This window comes from Elephantulus edwardii, unplaced genomic scaffold, assembly GCF_000299155.1.
Source record: "Elephantulus edwardii isolate Elephantulus edwardi_28Jun2011 unplaced genomic scaffold, EleEdw1.0 scaffold00044, whole genome shotgun sequence".
Taxonomy (NCBI): Eukaryota; Metazoa; Chordata; class Mammalia; order Macroscelidea; family Macroscelididae; genus Elephantulus; species Elephantulus edwardii.
The window spans coordinates 16,789,580-16,803,386 of record NW_006399794.1 but is presented as its reverse complement, the minus strand read 5'-3'; the positions used below and the strand labels follow the sequence as shown (position 1 = coordinate 16,803,386).

The window sequence follows — 13,807 nt, the reverse complement described above, 5'->3', positions numbered from 1 at the left end:
ATGTTGAAAGGAGGGACCAGTCCTTGGAGAAGGATATCATGCTTGGGAGGGTGGAGGGACAGCGCAGGAGAGGAAGACCCTCTGTGAGGTGGATTGATTCAGTGACTGAAGTAATCTGGGTAGGTGGTTGGAGGCAGTGAGACTGGCACAAGATAGAGCAGGGTTTAGGGCTGTTGTATATAGGGTTGCTATGAATCACAGGCGACTCAATGGCACATAACAACAACAACATCATATAATAGAATACTTTTATTAATATCTGATGGCCTAGTGATGAGGAGATGCCAACTCAAAGACACTTGGCTCACATCCACAGCTTCTCCACAGGAGAAAGATGGGCAATCTCCTCCTATGTGATTTAATGCTCTGAAAACCCATTGGAGGGTCAGCTATGAGTTGGTTCTAACTCAACAATACCTAACAACAACAACAAAGATTGAGAGCTCAGCTGGCATAGATTTACAGTGTCAAATTCTGTGAGCTATTCCATCCATTTTAAGATTATCTTTGTTGTTGTTGAGTACCATTGAGTTGGAACTGATCCATAGCTGACCCTCCAGAGGGTTTTCTGAGGCAGTTAATTGCACGGGAGGAGATTTCTCATCAGGAGCAGCTGATGGATTAGTATATAATTATAGCTCTGAGGGTATGATTTGATACTATGATGTGTGCATATTAAAATGTCATAATGATGTCCTTATGTTTTTCTTATGTTGTTATTAAGTTATATTGCTAAGAAAGGGCAAGAAAATACATGACTGTATTATTAAAGAGTCTCAGTAGAACCTTCAATAACATCAATATCCTTTGGTACTAGTTAAATTAATGCCATGTCAACATCTTCTGTTTTATTAGTTTGATGGGCTACTTCATAAAGTCAAAGATTTCTACTAAGAAAGAGTTTGGCATAAATTTCAACTAATTGTAGCTTTATTTACCTGTCATCTAGGTTTATTGGGAAACTGGTGCTCAGATCACATCTCCTCATGATAAGGAAATTCTGAAATGTATAGAAGAATGTGTGGAACCCTGGAATGGTTCCTGGAATGATAATTTAGTGGATACCAGTCCACTGAAGAAAGATCCTCTTCAGGACATTTGTAAAAGATACATGGAAGATCTGAAAAAAATCAGTTTTTACAGGTATCAAATGGCAATATAAACTTACTTCAAAATAAGTTTTTAATATAAGAAAAATTGGATGAAAATGTGTTTATTAAAATATTACAGCTAAATAGCTTTATTTGTAATAATTTAAAATTATAAATGATCAAAAGTTCATCAGCTGATAAGTAGATAAATGTGAGATACACATACACAGGACTGTTATTCAGCAATAACAGATTTAGTATATACATATACTGTAACATGAATAAACCTTGACAAAGAACCAAATATTGTATGATTCTTTTTATATTAAATATTAGTAATGGGTAAATCTACAGATAGAAAATAGATTAGTGATTGCCTAGGACTAGAGGAGGGAACTCTGGTAACTCTGGCCTAGTCGTAAGAAGCTGCACTGCAATTTCAAAGGCATGTGGTTTGAATCTACCAGATGCTCTGCAGGAGGATGAAAACCTGCTGAAGGCTCAGCTCTGCATTGGTTCTGACTCTAACAAACAATGGCAACAACAGGGCTGGAGGAGGGGGAAGACTGGGAGTGGCTTGGATTACTGAGCTGCTTCTCGGAATAATAGAAATGTTCTAAAATGAATTTTGATGAGGGCTGTATCAATCTGTGAAAGCCATAACATTATTCTCTTTATATGGGTGAATCATAGAGGATGTGAATCATCTTAGCAAAGGTTTTTTAGAAATACAGTTATGTGCATATATGCCTTTTATGTACGATCAGGAAGCTCTAGTGGTATATAGTCCATAGCGAGTTATACTACTAAACCAGACATAGTTTGAATCCACCAGTGACTCAGCAGGAAAAATATGGGCAGTCTCCTCTAGTGCAGTTTACAACCTCTTGAAAATCCACTGGAGGGTAGCTCTGAGTTGGTTCCAGCTTCAGAGCAGTGAGTGAACCAAGTTATGCAAGATAAGAAAATTTCTTTTAAAATTTTACTTTCACACAAAGCAATACTTGATAAAGAATCTTGCCCTGCTAATGTGTTTTCCCTTATTTACAAATTATCAACTGTTTGTCCTTCCAAAATGTGAAATGGACAGTTATTAGGTGCCAGTTAGTCAACTATGAGTCATAGTGACCCATTGTTACAGTCGCTCTGTCCATCCATCTCAGTCAACATTTTCCTCTTTTTCATTAACCATCTTGACTTTTCTCAGCATGATGTCTTTTTTCCAAGGACTGGCCCCTCCCCTCCTGACGACAAGCCCCAAATATGTGAGATGAAGTTTCACCATCCTTGCTGCTAAGGAGCACCCTGGTTGCACTTCCTCCAGGACAGATTTGTTTGTTCTTTTGGTTAAGTGCAGATGTTGTTTGTGTGTATCATCAAGTCAGAGCCAACTCATAGCCAACCCTTCAGTGGGTTTTCAGAAGCAGTTAATTGCATGAGGATGGTTTGCCCATCTTTTTCTTGTGGAGCAACTGGTGGGTTTGAACCGTGTGCCCTTGGATTAGCAACATAACTCCTTACCATTTGGCCAGTAGAGCTAATAGTTACAGTAAATTAAACATTTTGTTATCTTTTCTATCTGTGCATACTTACAAATAAACACTTCTATCTGAGGCACCTTAACTCTGAAGTTTCACAAAAATGTTATCATTCTGTTATGACAATACAAAATTGCTGTAGACCTATTGTTTGTAGCACTGATTCAGGCACTAAACATTTAGCACAGAACAGATGAAGTCCCTTGCTGAAGGAGCTTACGTTTTCTCAGCAGTCAAAGAAAATAATTGCAGACTATCATTGTTTCTGTGAAGGAAATAGGATACTGTGATAGGAAATAATGGTATGAACCTGCTTGAGAGAATGGTAGGTCCCTCTGGGAAAAAGACATTTAAACAAAATCTGGAGAATGGGAACAAGTTAGTTCTGATTAGAGATGAGAAGGCTAGTAAGACAGGAAGATACCCTCTAGACAGAAGAGGCAGCAACCATAGAGGTCCTGAAATTGAAAAACAAAACAACCTTGTAAAATGACAGAAAATCAGAAAAACAAGGGTACAGTAAGTGTCAGAGTGGAGGGTAAAAAGCTAGAGCGGGTGAGGCAGCGCTAGATCAAGCCATGGAAGGAAATTTTTATTCCATTCCAAATGCATTGGGGAGCTATTGAAGAACTTTAGGTGTGGCACTTTCCGTTGTACTTTATAAAAAGCTCATTATGGTATTGTGCTTGATTGGAGGAATGAGTAGAAGATTGATGTTTTGTTGTTGATTGCCTTCAAGCTGAGCACAATTCATAGCGACCCTATGAACAAAAGGCCTAAAGCCCCTCTACAACTACTGACATTTATCAAAATTCATAGTTTCTGAAGGCATGTTGTTTAGGAAGTGGATGCCACTCCTGCTTCCAAAGAAGATTAATAGGTGGTGCAAATGGTTAATATGATCAGCTGCTAGCTGAAGAGGTTTGACTTCACCTAAAAGTGTGTCCAAAGAAAGATCTGAGTCTCTGCCTCCCAAAAAAATAACCATTGAAAACTGGATGGTGCACAGTTCAACTTTAACACATATGAGGTTGCCACAAGTTAGAATTGATTCAGTGTTAACTAGCATTTGAGAGTTGAAGCAGGACTACTAGTTATTTAGAAAACCAGAAATATGATGGCTCAGGCTAGCATGGTGACAATGGAAATAGAAGACAGATTTGAGAGATGTTTGGAAATAGGGCTGCTAGAACTTGTGGATGAATTGAATGTGGACAGAGAGAGAAAGGAAGGACTTAAGTATGACTCCCAAGAGTCAGACTTATTACCTGGGTAAGTAGTGGTGCATTTGGAGAAAACGTGAGAGGCATAGGTTTAATGTAGACTGGGTAATAGCATTAAAAAAACATTCAGGAATTCAGTATTAGATTTTTTTCCCCTTAAACTTAAATGCATATATTGTTGATAATATGCTCATCAGAAATACCATTCAGGTTTCCGTATGAGCAGTTAAGAAGCAGTAGTGGCATAGTCTGTAGGATGTTGCACTGCTAACCAAAAGGCTGTGTCTCCATCTGTTTGAATGCACAGTCTATTCACATTAAAATGTATCACCTTGGACTCCTGATCATGATGAGTCAGAACCAACCTGACAGCAAGGACCGAGTCATATGTAAAAGTTAGTGACAGTGATTATATCCTTCAAGTTGTGCAACTATTCTCACTCTCCTTTACTGAGTTTTTCTTCATTAAAGTTAACTCATTGCTCTTAACTTTCCTATCTAATCTTGAATTGCTCTAGTCAATTTGATCCTATATAAGGAGTTCTTAAAAGAGCATAATGCTCAAGGCAGCCCTTTTTAAATTGATAAATTGTTGTTGTTATTGCTATGTGCCATTGAGTCTCTTGCAACTCATAGTGACCCTATATACAACAGCCCTATACTCTGCTCTATCCTGTGCCAATCTTACTGTCTCTGACTCACCTACCCTCATTACCCCAGTCACTAAATCAATCCATCTCATCCAAGATCTTCCTCTCTTGTGCTGTCCCTCCACCCTCCCAAGCATGACATCCTTCTCCAAGGACTGGTTCTGCCTTGAAACATGTCCAGAGTAGGTCAGACAAAGCCTCAGAATCCTTGCCTCCAAGGAGCAGCCTGGTTTCACCCTCTTAAACAAAATCATCATTCAAAGAGTCCCTGGTGGCCTATTGGTAAAGAGCTGTGCTGCCAGCCCAAAGGGACATGGTTCAAATCAACCATTGCTCCATGGGAGAAAGATGGAAAGATGGGCAGTCTCCTCTCATGGAGTTTACTGCCTCTGAAAACTCCAAATTCACTGCTTTCAAGTCAATTCCAACCAACTGTGACCTACAAGATTGCCCCCTAGGATTTACAAGGCTATAATCTTTATAGCAACAAATGACCACATCTTTCTTTCATAGGACAGCTGGTCCACATTTTTCTTCCACAGAGCAGCTAGTGGGTTTGAATCACCAATCTTTCCATTAGCAACTGAGCACTTAGCCTTGATGGTGCAGTGGTTAAATGGTAGTCTGCTAACTGAAAGTCTGAGGTTTGAATCCACCAGCCACTCCATGAGAGAAAGATTTAACAGATTGTTCCATAAAGATTTACAGCCTTGGACACCTTATGAGGCAGTTCTACTTTGCCCTATAAGGTTACTGTGAGTTAAAGTCCATTTGACAACATTGGGTTCAGTTTTACAATGACTAACATGCGCAGTGACCCTGTGAACAACAGACCCAAACCATACCCTATCCTGCATCATCCTAATGTTCTATCGTGCTCAAGCCCACTGAGCCACAATTGTAGTTTGTTGTTGTTGTTATGTGCTGTCGAGTCGCTTGCAACTCATAGCGACTGTATGTACAACAGACCTAAACCCTGTTCTGTCCTGTGCCAATTGTACTACCTCCGACACACCCAGCCTGATTACCCCAGTCACTGAATCAGTCCACCTCCTAGAGGGTCTTCCCCTCCTGCATTGTCCCTCCACCCTCCCAAGCATGATGTCTCCTTCCAAGGACCGGTTCCCTCCTTACATGTCCAAAGTATGTCAGACGAAGCTCCAGAATCCTTGCCTCCAAGGAGAAGCACGGTTTAACCTTATCCAAGATGAATCTGTTTATTTTCTTGGCAGTCCATGGTACATTCAATACTCTTCTCCAGCATCACAGCTCAGAGGCATCAATTCTCCTTCTGTCCTCCCTAGCCACTGTCTAACTTTCTGATGCATAACAAGTGATTGCAAAGACCATGGCCTGTATCAGACGCACCTTAGTCTCCAGAGTGACACCATTGCTTTTCAGTACTTTAGAGAGGTCCCTAACAGCAGACTTTCTCATTTCAATATGTCTTTTAATTTTCTGGCTGCTGGTGCCAAGAGTGTTGACCATGGAACCAAGCAGACTAAAGTTGTTAACAATTTCAATCTCTTCACCATCCATCCTGATGCTACCAGTTGGTCCAGTGGTGAGAAATTGAGCTTGTGTGAATAACAAAATGGAATTGCCTGACAGTATTAATGTCTGTTTAGGATGAAATTATACAAAGCTTTTTATGAAATTTATTCTAGCAATTAGCTGCTTTGATGTATGTAAATAGTGGTTCAGACAGGGTTGGGTTGTTTGAGCATTAAAGTAATTTACTCACTCATTGCTCTTTAAAATTTTATATTATTATTTTTGTATATGTGTATAGTCAAATCGGATCTGACTGGTACAGGAGGAGATTGCCCTTCCTTCTCCAGCAGAACATCTAATGGATTCAAACCACATACCTCTGAGATTGCAGTGCAACTTCTTGTCACTAGACCACCAGAGCTCCCTATCACTCATTGCTCTTGAGTAGGAACCCACTCCTAGCTAATCCTCCATTAGATGTCCAAGGCTATAAATTGTACGGGAAGACGTTGCCCATCTTTCTCCCTGAAAACCACTGGTGAATTTTAACTGTCAGAGAGGCAGAGAGAGCCTCTGAAGCTAGCAGAGCAACTCCCTATGGATCAAGCCAATAGAGCCCCCTCATTAAAGTAACTGACATAATCTATGAAAAGGTCATTGCAGTTACATACCTTGGGATCTAAGCTACAAATAAAGGAATTAAAGGAAAGGCCGGGCCTGCTAGAGAGTAACAACTAGATAGGAGGGTTTTTGGTAGTACAGTAAGAAATTTGGTAACTTGCTTAGGGTAACAGAAGCATATCAAAAGAAGCTATCCAGGCTGAGGAGCTGAACCACCCACAAAACAAGATGTAATTGAGTAAAAATCTTTTTGATCTTTTATATTTCAATCTGGCTTTTGTGTTTTAAACATCTTCAGCCTCTGCTAAAGGCTTTAACACTTGTTCTCAGAATTCAGAATTTGTCGGGTTTTCATTGTATCACAAAGAAGAAGCTGTATTGATTGAATTATGATTTTTCTTTTACAGAGAAATAAATTCAAAGACCACCTTGAAATTTGTTCATACATCTTTCCATGGAGTTGGACATGACTATGTGCAGTTGGCTTTTCAAGTATTTGGGTTTAAGCCCCCAATTCCAGTACCAGAACAAAAAGATCCTGATCCAGACTTTTCTACTGTTAAATGCCCAAATCCTGAAGAAGGAGAATCTGTGCTGGTATTTTAAATATATCTATTTAAATTATTATTCATTTGTGAAACTTTATCAAAATAGGTAGAATTGAATGGCAGTTCAAAATTACTTTTAAAAGCAAGAACCACTTTTGTTTACTTCTTTTACATTATATTAGAGCCTTTTCTTCCATTTTAGATTGCAGTCTTTATGACAGATAGTTCTATCTCTAAGCTTCTTATTTTAATTTAACTAATCTGTTCCCATCTAAAATTCATGTGACTAACCCAGTGTCTACATTTAAAAATATTAACATTGAATTTAACGTCTTTTGTGTAATCTAGCTTTTTGGGTCACTGTTTCAGGAACTTTCTCTAAGACTAGCAGAGAAAGAAAATGCCCGGATTGTCCTAGCCACAGATCCTGATGCAGACCGACTAGCAGTGGCAGAACTTCAGGAAAAGTAAATAGAATCTATTATTTGATTGAAAGTTAAACTTTTCAGTACATACTTTTATCCTATTTTACATCTTGTGGGCTCTTTGAAATAATGAAAATATAAAGCATATACATCTTCTATAAATGTCACCATCTAAGACCTAAACTGATATCTTAACATTTTCTTCTAATTATTTTTCTGATCAAATACTTAAAGATAGACTTATTTTTATAAAATTGGGATTTTTCTATATATAGTTTTGTACCCTGTACTTTTGTACTTAACATTGTATTGAACATTATCTTCCCTGTCCTTAACATATTGTTTGAAACGTATTAATTTTTAAAATAGCATAATATTCCTACATATTCATCTATAAATATATTTAATCATTATCTAATGTTTGCCTTCTTTCTTGCCATTTTAATTATGTGACAAATACCCTTACACAGAAAGACTTAAACATTTATCAGAACTCTTTTTTCTTCTTGAGTAATAATATACTAAAATGAACAATGTGCAACAATTTTTCCTAAAATATTATAGCCATTCTTGCCTTAATTCCAACAATGTGTCATTAGAAAGGTTATAGTAAAAACTCTTTTCTCAAAGGCCCTATGTATTTTTTCCCCTTTTATAAAGGCTTCTGATTTTTAGATCTTATGTAATAAATTGTAATGATAAAGATTTTAACTTAAAATTTTCATTCTACAGTGGTCATTGGAAAGTTTTCACAGGGAATGAAATGGCAGCTTTATTTGGGTGGTGGATGTTTGATTGCTGGAATAAAAATAAATCAAGAAATGCTGATGTGAAGAATGTTTATATGTTAGCCACCACAGTCTCTTCCAAAATTCTGAAGGCGATTGCACTGAAAGAAGGATTTCATTTTGAAGTAAGAACAGAATGTCTGTGTGTTCCTCTTCTTTGCATGCTTCTGTAAATTTAAGGCATCTCTCCACCAAAACTAACTTTTATTAATTTTATTTGTAATTTCACTCATGTTTTTCTAATTCTGCTCATACTTTTAATTCTCTTTGATAGTTCATATACCTCAGTTAATATATACCTTGAGACATGTAGTATACAACAATATCTGGCAGTAAGATAAAATAGCTTAAAAATTTCATTTATGCTTATATTTCCTGTAACAATATCTAGTTTTCATACTGAGGCAGTTTGGCTCCTGGTGAGTTCATTAGTAATATAGATTCTACCCAAGAAATTGTGTCACTAACCCTTGTTTAGGCCTTCCAACTGAGTTTTAAGCAACTTTAAGTATGTTCTAAGTTGTAACTTTAGATCAAATGATTCTATATCTAAAAGATCAGAATTGTCTATCTGTATCCTCTCTCTTAGCACAGATCATTAACTTTTGGGAACATCAGGCAGTTAAGTTGATCTCTAATCATTATTTTTACACTATTGAGGCTAATGTCAACTAAGTTACCATGGCTCAGTCATCTTTGCCAAATATCAGTGTCACATTGGGTGTTTTGGTTGTAGGTGTGAACATGAGCCATAGTCATGCCATAAGACTTAACACTAAGTCATTGAGCCAAAGAAAACTAAAACTGTACCTCTCTTTATGAGACAGAGCTTTCCAACCTTAGCCTTTCTAAAGCACAAATCACCAAGTAAGAGAAATTAAGAGTTTATTCAAGCCCAAGATTCGGAGTTGCAATAATGTTAGCATTTTCCTTGTTCATGCCTGTGGCAAGAAAAATGTATAATGAGCGCAGAAGAAGAAAAAAATAATCATTTTAAATATCAATCTGATAAAATTGCTTGTTTTTGTTGTGCGTAGTGGAGTTGTTCAGTTTTTGTTGTTTTGTTTTTGTTAGGAAACAGATGAATTAGTATCTTAAATTATTATAAGCTCTAGAATTAGCATGCTTCACATGCTCTTTTTATTGACTTTAAAAGAGTTCATGTCCACCACAATAAGATAAAGGTAAATAAACCAATAGAAAAATGGGCACAGGATATGAACAGACACTTCACCAAAGAAGACATTCAGATGGCTAACAGGCACATGAAGAAATGTTCAAAATCCCTAGCTCTAAGAGAGATGCAAATTAAAACAACTATGAGATATCATTTCACCCCAGGCATAGTAGCAAAATTTAACAGAAAAGCAAGCAATAAATGCTGGCGAGGTTGTGGAGAAACTGGAACCCTTATTCACTGTTGGTGGTAGTGTAAAATGGTGCAACCACTGTGGAAGGTGGTAAGCTTTCTCAAAAAGTTACAAATAGAGATACCATTTTACCCTGCAATTCCACTACTAGGAATATACCCCAAAGAGACTGTAACTGACATCCAAGCAGATATATGCACACCCATGTTCATCGTGGCTTTGTTCACAATAGCTAGGAGTTGGAAACAACCTAAGTGCCCATCAGCAAACAAATGGATAGAGAAGCTGTGGTATAGTCACAGAATGGAATACTATGCTGCATTGAAAAAGAAGGAACTCATGCAATATTATTCAGAATGGGTGACCCTGGCGGACATTATGCTGAGTGAAGTATCCCAGTCACAAAAGGACAAATACTGCATGGTGACACTGTTATAAAACAGGACTGACCTTGGGGTTGGGTAGAGACTGAGAAAGATGGGTTCAATAATGTGTACTGCATTGAAACAGATGAGGGAGGAAACTGTTTAAAAGGGATATGTGATTAGGTATTTTTATCATAACAGGAGTCTAGAGCAAAGACTACATGGTGGAGTGGACCTGGGGGAGGGTTTCTAAAACAATAAAAGAATACGTCTTTTACTTTTCCAAGAGGGGAGTGTACTGGGGGGAGGGTTGGGAGAGGAGAAAAGTCCAACAGTGAATAAATGGAAATCCTAACTCTCTGTAAATTTTTACTGAAATTAATAATAAATAAAAAAGAAGTCAAAAGAAAAAAAGTTCATGTCATTGAAGTCAGCAGTATTACATAAGATGAAAAGTCTTCAAATCTAATTTTCAAAGAGGGCCTTACTACTTTTCTTGATGATGTTATTTAGACCACTATGAGGTAAGGTATAGTTGGTTCAAACTTTTATTTCTGTGATGTTGAAAGTGTATAAAAGTTTTATAGCCTTTGATTACTCAAGGAGACTAATATAAGACAATTTCTGAGAAACAGTTTTTGAATCCTGCCTTCATCTTTTATATACAGCCCAATTTTGGGCAAATTTACTTAACCATTGAACCTCGATTTCAGCAAAGTGTTTGTGACTATAAAGAAATAATGGGCATAAATTGCCTGTTACAATGCTTGATAAATAATACCTCATTTTAATATATAAATATACCTGTGTAGCTCTTTGCATTACCATTTATAAATATTGGATTATATTTGGTTTAAGTCACTTTCTTATACACAGCAAGAAGTAGATAATGAGTATGGGTACTGTATGTATGGAGGATACTTTATGACCATATAGCTACCACTATAAAAATCAAAAGATCACTATGCAAGTGTTACGTGCATTTAATGACCAAATCATTTAACTAAAATGGACTCCTTTACATTTCAGGAAACATTACCAGGTTTTAAGTGGATTGGAAGTAGGATAAAAGACCTCCTTGAAAATGGGAAAGAAGTTCTTTTTGCATTTGAAGAGTCTATTGGTATGTAGTAAATATTAAACTCTTTGAAATTTGAGAACTTTTAAAAAAATATAATTCTATGGAGAGGAATTTCTGTCTTCTGGTTGTGTTTTTTTGAGTTGTAAACAATGACAGAGAACTCAGAAATGTATATGTGCATTTCTTATCAGAAAAAAGAATAAAAGTCCCTAGATATATTCACTCTGAAGAAATTGGCAAAAAAACAAGGCCCCAGGAATTATACCAGTTGGCATATTTCAACAAACAGATTCTACACTGGATGTGCTTATTAAGTTGTGCCTAGAAATATGGAGGCAAGCTAACTGGAAGACATCCATATTTATTCCCATTCCCATTCCAAAAAAGGGATAGAGTGTGAAAATTATAAAACAATATCACTAATATCACACGCAAGCAAAAGCTTGCTGATGATTATCCAAAAATTACTGGAACAGTACATCAGCAAAGAACTGCCAGAAGTACAGGCTGGGTTTAGAAGAAGCTGTTGCATTAAGGACATCATTGCCAACTTTAGATGGATCTCGGCTGAAAATTGGAGAGTCCCAGAAGAATATCTATCTGTGTTTCATTGACTACACAAAGGCATTTGACTGAGTGAATCAGAACAAATTATAGCTAACCTTGAAAAGAATGGAAATCCCAGAACACCTGATTGTGCTCATGCAAAACCTATACTTGGATCAGAAGGCAGTCATCAGAAGAGAGCAAGGAAACACCATATCATTCAAAATCAATAAAGGAATCCTGTAACCACAGCTTTTAAATCTATATGCAGGACACATGATTTGGGAAACTGGGTTTTACGAGGAGGAATGTGGCATCAGGATTGAAGGAAACTTTATCAACAACTTGCATTATGCAAATGACAAAACTTTGCTTGCAGAAACTGATGAGGATCTGAAGCATCTGCTGCAAAAAAGTAAAGGACTGCAGTCTTCAATATGGATTGAAGCTCAACATCAAGAAAACAAAGATTCTCACCACTGGACCAATTGGCAGCACCATGATAGATGAAGAAGATATTTAGATTGTCAGTGATCTCAGCTTGCTTGGGTCCACAGTCAACACTCTTGGAACCAGCAGCTGGGAAATAAAAAGATTAATTGTATTAGGAAAGTCTGTTGTCAGGGACCTCTCTAGAGTGCTAAAGTACAAGGATATCAGTCTAGTGACTATGGTGCACCTTATCCAGGTCATGGTCTTTGCAATACTTGCTATGCATCAGAGAGCTGAACAATGATTAAGAATGACAGAATAATTGGTGGCCTTGAGTTGTGCTGGAGAAGAGTATTGAACATACCATGGATCACCAAGAAAACAAGTCTGCTCTAGATAGGGTGAAACCAACTTGCTCTCTGGAATCAAGGATTTTGAAACTCCATCTCACCTACTTTGGGCATGTTGCCAGGAGGAACCAGTCCTTGAATAATATGGATTTACACAGTGACTGGGATAATAGGGGCAGTGTGTGAGAGAAAGTGAGATTGGCTCAGAATAGGACAGAGTTCAGGGCTATTGTGCATTGGGTGACTATAAGTCATAGGCGACTTGATGCCACATAACAACAGATATATTCACAGGGAGCTCTGGTGGCCTAGTAGTAAGGATCTGTACTGCAGTCCTGAAGATAAGTGGTTCGAAACCACCAGCTGCTCCTCAGGAGAAAGGGGGCAGACTCCTGTGCAATTAACTGCCCCTGAAAACCCGCTGGAGGGTCAGCTATGGTTCAGTTCTGATTAGATGGTGTATAACAATAGATATGTTCAGTATAGATAAGCTTCATCTAATACAGGCTTTTTAAACTCACTGGTGCTTATATAGAAATATAAATTATTAAAATTGCCAGCTTATATTTTCCTGAGGTAGTATCATTTGTTTTAATTTAAATTTTATTTATTGTGAAAAACAAGTATGGGGACACAAGGGAGTGAGGGTTGGGAGCAGAAGGGTGAGGATGGGCAGGGATGGAATTGCAGGGCTGCACAATCTGTTAGGCGCAGGTAGTAGGTGAAGGAAATGAGAAAGATCCATTGGGGACTAGAAGAGACAAGGCAATGGTAAGCATAGTCCAATGGTGATTAATTTGGGTTTTTTAAGAAAGAAATTTTTACAGAAATTGTTGCAGCCTCTCTGGTTTCTTCATGCTGAACAGGGGCATTGGTGTAAAGGGGGTATGGGGGAAGGGGAGCCCACTTTAACACCTTACTGGTGGTCCTGAGTTGAAACTGCTTGCCTTCTTGTTCTGTTAGAAGATATTTTCCTGATGTTTACTGCCCTCTGGACTTGAAAGTGTTTGCCAAGGTGGGTCCAGTGGGGATAACTGGCTGAACCCTGAGGCTCCATCCTCCTTCACTTCCTTAGCTGGCAGTTCTATTTCCCTTTTGTCTCTGGAACTGGGTTCAGGGTTCAGGTCTGGAGTAAAACTCAGTGTTAATGTTACCAGCCAGGAAATTAAAAGACATATTGCAATGGGAGAGTCTGCTGTTAGGGACCTCTCCAAAGTACTGAAGAGCAATGGTGTCTCTCTGGAGACTAAGGTGCATCTGATACAGGCCATGGTCTTTGCAATCA

General features: G+C 37.8%; 1 protein-coding gene across 1 annotated transcript in view; it reads left to right on the top strand.

The window, feature by feature from the left end:
* PGM2L1 (phosphoglucomutase 2-like 1) overlaps window positions 1–13,807 on the top strand; it is a 90,391-nt gene that overhangs the window by 64,011 nt on the left and 12,573 nt on the right. Inside the window, exons 6-10 of the mRNA XM_006885577.1 lie at window positions 950–1,143; window positions 7,025–7,214; window positions 7,535–7,632; window positions 8,323–8,503; window positions 11,143–11,236. Coding sequence (XP_006885639.1) covers window positions 950–1,143; window positions 7,025–7,214; window positions 7,535–7,632; window positions 8,323–8,503; window positions 11,143–11,236 — 757 coding nt within the window. The remainder of the gene's footprint in view (window positions 1–949; window positions 1,144–7,024; window positions 7,215–7,534; window positions 7,633–8,322; window positions 8,504–11,142; window positions 11,237–13,807) is intronic.